General features: G+C 61.4%; 1 protein-coding gene across 1 annotated transcript; it reads right to left on the reverse strand.

Annotated features, from left to right (window-relative positions):
* Positions 1 to 2,918: 2,918 nt before the first annotated feature.
* On the reverse strand, positions 2,919 to 4,367 carry LOC124582367 (serine/arginine repetitive matrix protein 1-like). Its single transcript, XM_047131311.1, has 3 exons — positions 4,296 to 4,367; positions 3,906 to 4,093; positions 2,919 to 3,558 (listed from the first exon to the last, which is right to left on the reverse strand). The coding sequence occupies exons 1-3, from the start codon at positions 4,365 to 4,367 to the stop codon at positions 2,919 to 2,921; spliced, it is 900 nt and encodes a 299-aa protein (XP_046987267.1).
* Positions 4,368 to 6,628: the final 2,261 nt, after the last annotated feature.

Here is a 6,628-nt window from a genome sequence, read left to right on the forward strand (position 1 = left end):
GCCGCTGTTGGCTCGGGATGCTCTCGGGCGGAATAATCGCTCCCGTCAGCGGCGCTTCAGCTTTGGACAATTTCACGACCCGTCTTGAAACACGGACCAAGGAGTCTAACATGTGCGCGAGTCATTGGGCTGTACGAAACCTAAAGGCGTAATGAAAGTGAAGGTCTCGCCTTGCGCGGGCCGAGGGAGGATGGGGCTTCCCCGCCCTTCACGGGGCGGCGGCCTCCGCACTCCCGGGGCGTCTCGTCCTCATTGCGAGGTGAGGCGCACCTAGAGCGTACACGTTGGGACCCGAAAGATGGTGAACTATGCCTGGCCAGGACGAAGTCAGGGGAAACCCTGATGGAGGTCCGTAGCGATTCTGACGTGCAAATCGATCGTCGGAGCTGGGTATAGGGGCGAAAGACTAATCGAACCATCTAGTAGCTGGTTCCCTCCGAAGTTTCCCTCAGGATAGCTGGTGCTCGTACGAGTCTCATCCGGTAAAGCGAATGATTAGAGGCCTTGGGGCCGAAACGACCTCAACCTATTCTCAAACTTTAAATGGGTGAGATCTCCGGCTTGCTTGATATGCTGAAGCCGCGAGCAAACGACTCGGATCGGAGTGCCAAGTGGGCCACTTTTGGTAAGCAGAACTGGCGCTGTGGGATGAACCAAACGCCGAGTTAAGGCGCCCGAATCGACGCTCATGGGAAACCATGAAAGGCGTTGGTTGCTTAAGACAGCAGGACGGTGGCCATGGAAGTCGGAATCCGCTAAGGAGTGTGTAACAACTCACCTGCCGAAGCAACTAGCCCTGAAAATGGATGGCGCTGAAGCGTCGTGCCTATACTCGGCCGTCAGTCTGGCAGTCATGGCCGGTCCTTGCGGCCGGCCGCGAAGCCCTGACGAGTAGGAGGGTCGCGGCGGTGGGCGCAGAAGGGTCTGGGCGTGAGCCTGCCTGGAGCCGCCGTCGGTGCAGATCTTGGTGGTAGTAGCAAATACTCCAGCGAGGCCCTGGAGGGCTGACGCGGAGAAGGGTTTCGTGTGAACAGCCGTTGCACACGAGTCAGTCGATCCTAAGCCCTAGGAGAAATCCGATGTTGATGGGGGCCGTCATAGCATGATGCACTTTGTGCTGGCCCCCGTTGGGCGAAAGGGAATCCGGTTCCTATTCCGGAACCCGGCAGCGGAACCGATACAAGTCGGGCCCCTCTTTTAGAGATGCTCGTCGGGGTAACCCAAAAGGACCCGGAGACGCCGTCGGGAGATCGGGGAAGAGTTTTCTTTTCTGCATGAGCGTTCGAGTTCCCTGGAATCCTCTAGCAGGGAGATAGGGTTTGGAACGCGAAGAGCACCGCAGTTGCGGCGGTGTCCCGATCTTCCCCTCGGACCTTGAAAATCCGGGAGAGGGCCACGTGGAGGTGTCGCGCCGGTTCGTACCCATATCCGCAGCAGGTCTCCAAGGTGAAGAGCCTCTAGTCGATAGAATAATGTAGGTAAGGGAAGTCGGCAAATTGGATCCGTAACTTCGGGATAAGGATTGGCTCTGAGGATCGGGGCGTGTCGGGCTTGGTCGGGAAGTGGGTCAGCGCTAACGTGCCGGGCCTGGGCGAGGTGAGTGCCGTAGGGGTGCCGGTAAGTGCGGGCGTTTAGCGCGGGCGTGGTCTGCTCTCGCCGTTGGTTGGCCTCGTGCTGGCCGGCGGTGCAGGATGCGCGCGCCTGCGCGGCGTTCGCGCCCCGGTGCTTCAACCTGCGTGCAGGATCCGAGCTCGGTCCCGTGCCTTGGCCTCCCACGGATCTTCCTTGCTGCGAGGCCGCGTCCGCCTTAGCGTGCTCCTCCGGGGGCGCGCGGGTGCGCGGATTCTCTTCGGCCGCCATTCAACGATCAACTCAGAACTGGCACGGACTGGGGGAATCCGACTGTCTAATTAAAACAAAGCATTGCGATGGCCCTAGCGGGTGTTGACGCCCTGTGATTTCCACTACATTGGACTTCATTCGGGCGCCGTCCAGTTATCCCCTTCAGGGTGACTGGACATTAACCCATCGGGTACACCCGCACAGTAACCGCTTCACGGAGGGGCATAGGTGCGACCGAGACTGGTGGTTCTAACCTTTCTCACTGCACCTGGGACGCAGGTCCTGTGGCTATTGTTTCCGTGGCGGCCGCCCGGTAGGTTTTTGTGGTGCGTTTGGCGACCGGCCCATTTTCATATATCAGTGCCGATAGCCTGCGCCCTCATTTCTGGCGGCCGCCGGGTGTCGTCCCCGGTGACTAGTCCCACGCTAGGTGGCGGCGTTGTTCTTTCCGCCGCGTCCCTAGTGTCCCTGCCGCCTGGGGTTCGGGCGTAACACGGAAGTCATCCCACAGGTCCGGCTGGGTAAGCGATCTGGCGGTTCTCGTCGGTGACCACCCTGCTGTGGTACGGTGACACTCACGTCTACTCGTTAACTGGGGTTCCCAGGGGTCGGGTCGTGTGGCTGGTGCTTGTGGGGGGTACCCCGTTCAGTATCCAGCCTCCGTCCAAAAGCGATTCCTGCCCAGTGCTCTTTGAATGTCAACGTTGAAGAAATTCAAGCAAGGCGCGGGTAAACGGCGTGAGTTAACTATGACTTCTCTTAATCTAGCCAAATGCCTCGTCATCTAATTAGTGACGCGCATGAATGGATTAACGAGATTCCCGCTGTCCCTATCTACTATCTTACGAAGGCCGTTATGCTGTCTAACCAGTGGTGGAGTCCACCTATACTGGTAGAAGACGGGCGGCTAAATGTCCGATCTCTCAACCTTCCCGTGGTGTAAGATGTGAGTAGCCGGGCAACCGGTGAAACCAATGAGAGAAGGGCGACTCCCGTGCGGGGTGCAGGCGTAGACGCAGAGGGACTGGGCAACCGGCCTCTCCAAGCCGAGTCTCGCACTCCGCTCGCCGTGGGCGCTAAGGTGTCGGACACTTGTGTCTAGTATCCTTGCTCACTGGCGAATGGCACTTGCTCGCTTCTGCGGCGCTTGCTGTGCTCTGGCTCCGGCCGGGGTGCGGCGGGCGCCGCTTTTGCGTTGGCGGCGCTTGCTGTGCTCTTGGCTCCGGCCGGGGTGCGGCGGGCGCCGCTTTTGCGTTGGCGGCGCTTGCTGTGCTCTTGGCTCCGGCCGGGGTGCGGCGGGCGCCGCTTTTGCTTTGGCGGCGCTTGCTGTGCTCTTGGCTCCGGCCGGGGTGCGGCGGGCGCCGCTTTTGCTTTGGCGGCGCCTGCTGTGCTCTTGGCCTTGGCCGGGGTGTGGCGGGTGCCGCTTTTGCGTTGGCGGCGTTTGCTGTGCTCTGGCTCCGGCCGGGGTGCGGCGGGCGCCGCTTTGGCTGTGGCGGCGCTTGCTGTGCTCTTGGCTCCGGCCGGGGTGCGGCGGGCGCCGCTTTTGCGTTGGCGGCGCTTGCTGCGCTCTTGGCTCCGGCCGGGGTGCGGTGGGCGCCGCTTTCACTTTGGCGGCGCTTGCCGTGCTCTTGGCCTTGGCCGGGGTGCGGCGGGCGCCGCTTTTGCGTTGGCGGCGCTTGCTGCGCCCCGGCTCCGGCCGGGGTGTGGCGGGCGCCGCTTTCACGTTAGGACATTTCGCGATGCATCAGCCATGCTGCGTATGTCTGCTGCAGAGGTTGCAAACCTGTCGGGCGCAAGTCTGACTGGTATAGTGTCTCTCTGCGAGGACGTGCCTCCGTCTCTGCCTGTGTGCGCTACGGAGATTCACGCCTCACCGTCAGGAACGAAGTATTACCGCGCTCGATTTATCGGACGTGGGATGCATCACTCCAAGACAAGTGCCACGGGAGTTAACTCCCGACATGGAGGTATGTCACGCCTTTCGTGCGCCTCCACCTACTGCGAGCGCTTGTAGGTGTCGGACTCGTGAGTCTAGTATCCAAGCTCGTACGTAGGATGTGCGCGTGGCAACGACGCGTGTCGACAGCTGTTGGCACGCGGCAGTTGCCTTATGCGCATGGTGGTGCGTCCTGCGCGGCTCGCTGGTGGTGGGCTCCCGCTGCGGCGCCGGCCTCGCACATGCTCCGCCCGGCAAATGTCGGACGGCGGTGCGGTCGGCCGGGGTAGCGGCGGGGCTCGTCCGCCGGCTGGGCTGCGCACGGGTGCGCTGCTGTGTCGGGCGCGCTGCGCTGGGCCGGGTCGGCTGGGCGGTGCGCGCGCTGCTGGCTGGCGCGGGACGGGCGGTCGGTCTCTGACTGGCGGTTCGCTCTCGCGGCCACGCCGGCGGCGGGCGCCGGCCCTGCCGTGCCCGGCTCGGCAGGCCACGTCCGGACAACTTAGCGGCGCCGGCCGGCCATACGCAATGTTGGCTGTGGTTGGTGCAGGCGGTTGGCGCAATAAGCACAGTGGGGAGTTCTGGCGGTCATCGTTCCTGCCGAAACTAAGTCTCTCACTGTAGAGAACTTAATGTGGAAGCAGGCCGATGTCCACGCGCGGGGAAGGGCGCCTGACTGCGAAGCGCTCTCTGGCCTTCAGAGAATGCAACGCGGACGACGTCTCGGCCTCGATCGGAGGATTCCTTGGTGGACAACTGCGAAGGGGAGACCGGCAACGGTCACCACAACGCGGAAGTCACCAGGAGCTGCCACAGGAGGATGCTCCTGAGTGGCCTAAGACCACGACCACAGGGACGGAGGCTAATGCAGTCGCCGTACGGGCTTGGCAAACCCGGGGTGCCCTAGCCCGGAGCTGGCAAGCGCTACCAGCGACGGCCGTAAACTGAGATACGCACTTCAACGACTGCTGTGAGGCGCGCAGTGGAACGTCGTGCGTGTTTTGGACCGGAGTCTTGGCTTAACCGCCTGGGCAAGAGAAGGACAATCTCTATAATCACCCCTCACCCTCTGCGTTAGCTGGCGGCTATGGGGCGCAAGGCTGTTGAGTTGTGAACAGTCATGAGTCAGCCACCTCAGAGGACCGGCCGACCCTCTGTTGTATAAGGCTTACCCAGGTGTGCGGGGCGACGCCTGGATGGACAACATAGATCCCTAGCTGTTCGTGGGAACCACATGGACTCTTTCAAACAACCTTGTCCCGACGGAACTGGTGGGCCGTCGCGGAGTCAACACACCAACCTCTCGGGGAGCGAGTCGGACACCTCGTGTACTGACGGACTCCCAAACCAAGGGCAGTCGGAGGTCCATAGACCACAAGACCATGACCCCGCGCTTAGTGCGCCAGAATTGGAGTTCCGGACACCCCGTGTGCGGAGCGCTAAGACTGCCGCTAGCGAGACGCTGTCACGGACGCTCGTTGATACGAGTGAAAGTGACAGTGAGAAAGACCGTAAGGCTAAGCTAAGGAAGCAGAGGAGACGCCTGCGAAAAGTGCTTCGGCAGAGATCGCAGAGTGCTGACGCTGCAACCGAGCTAATGCCGCCACCCCGCCAGCCGGCGCCAAGAACGGCGCCCAAGGAGGGAGATAAGCCGGAACCGGCGCAGGTAGCCGGGCGCGAGCCCAGCGGCCCAGTCGGGGAAGGCGCCAAGGGGAAGTCTGAACCGAAGGCGGAGACGAAGGCCACACGGCCGACGACGCCGCCGGCGGGTAAGACTGCGGGCGGGCCAAAGCTGGCGCAGGTAGCTGGGCAGAAGCCCGGCGGCCCAGTCGGTGCTGGCACGTCCACCCAGACTCGCCCGGCGGGAGAGACGGCGGCCACACGGCCGAAATCTCAACCGTCGGAAACGGTGAAAAGTGCGCGGAAACTGGCGCAGGTAGCCGGGCAGCAGCCCAGCGGCCCAGTCAGTGAAAGTGCCTGCAGTAGCCGCGCCTCTACGCCAATGTCGGGAACCGAAGGGCGCAAGCCCGGGACTCGACGGAAGAGGCGAAAGAAGAACAAGCAGCCGGACTCGGCGCAGGTAGCCGGGCAAGAGCCCAGCGGCCCAGTCGAGGACGGCAAGTCCCCATACAAGGCAAGCCCCAGCGATCTTGCGACTATACAGCTCATCGCGACGCGGCTCGAGGACGTCCTTGAACTCGTGGACGACTCTCTAAAACCGGGGCAACTGGTGGAGGAGAAAAGTCTAAGTGACCTTAAGAGACAACTGAGAGCTAAGTTGTTTGACTGGGCTATGGCGCAGTCGGCCCTCACAGGAAGGGTGGACGCCTTGGAGGATGAGCTGGCGAGGACGAAAGCGGCGCCCCTGGCGCCGCCAAAGACCTTTGCACAAGTTGCCGCCGCTCTACCCTCGACAGAAAGGAAAACGCAGGCAATGATAACGAGAGCCCAGACTGAGAAGGCTACGCTCTTTATCAAGTCAAAGGCAAACGAAAGCGGAGCAGAAGTGAGAAAGAAGTTCACCTCCCTGGTCAAGCCAGAGGTTGATGGTGTGAAGTTCTCACGGGTCACCACAAACGGCCCGACGCTTATCGTTGATGTGGCGTCTGAAACTGATCGTCAAAAACTTCTGGCCAATAACAAACTGACAGAAGCTCTGAAATGCGAACTGCCGAAAAAGCTCAATCCGCAGATAATCATATATCATGTACCCTGCGTCATGAAGAATGAAACTGTGGTTGAGCTAACTCGAAAGCAAAATGACCTTGGAGGACTTTCGGAAACACAATTCCGCCAGGAGTTTAAGCCGAAGTTCCGGACTGGACCAAGGGGCAAACAAACATCACATCTCGT

Source organism: Schistocerca americana, unplaced genomic scaffold (assembly GCF_021461395.2).
Source record: "Schistocerca americana isolate TAMUIC-IGC-003095 unplaced genomic scaffold, iqSchAmer2.1 HiC_scaffold_412, whole genome shotgun sequence".
Lineage (NCBI taxonomy): Eukaryota > Metazoa > Arthropoda > Insecta > Orthoptera > Acrididae > Schistocerca > Schistocerca americana.

Excerpts from the sequence above, each read along its gene's own strand:
- LOC124582367 (XM_047131311.1), bottom strand. The coding sequence starts at position 4,367 with ATGACCGCCAGAACTCCCCACTGTGCTTATTGCGCCAACCGCCTGCAC. Across the intron at positions 4,094-4,295 it reads CACAGCCAACATTGCGTATG|CCCAGCCGGCGGACGAGCCC; the intron begins GCCGGCCGGCGC and ends ACCCGTGCGCAG. Across the intron at positions 3,559-3,905 it reads TCGACACGCGTCGTTGCCAC|CGGCGCCCGCCACACCCCGG; the intron begins GCGCACATCCTA and ends CTAACGTGAAAG.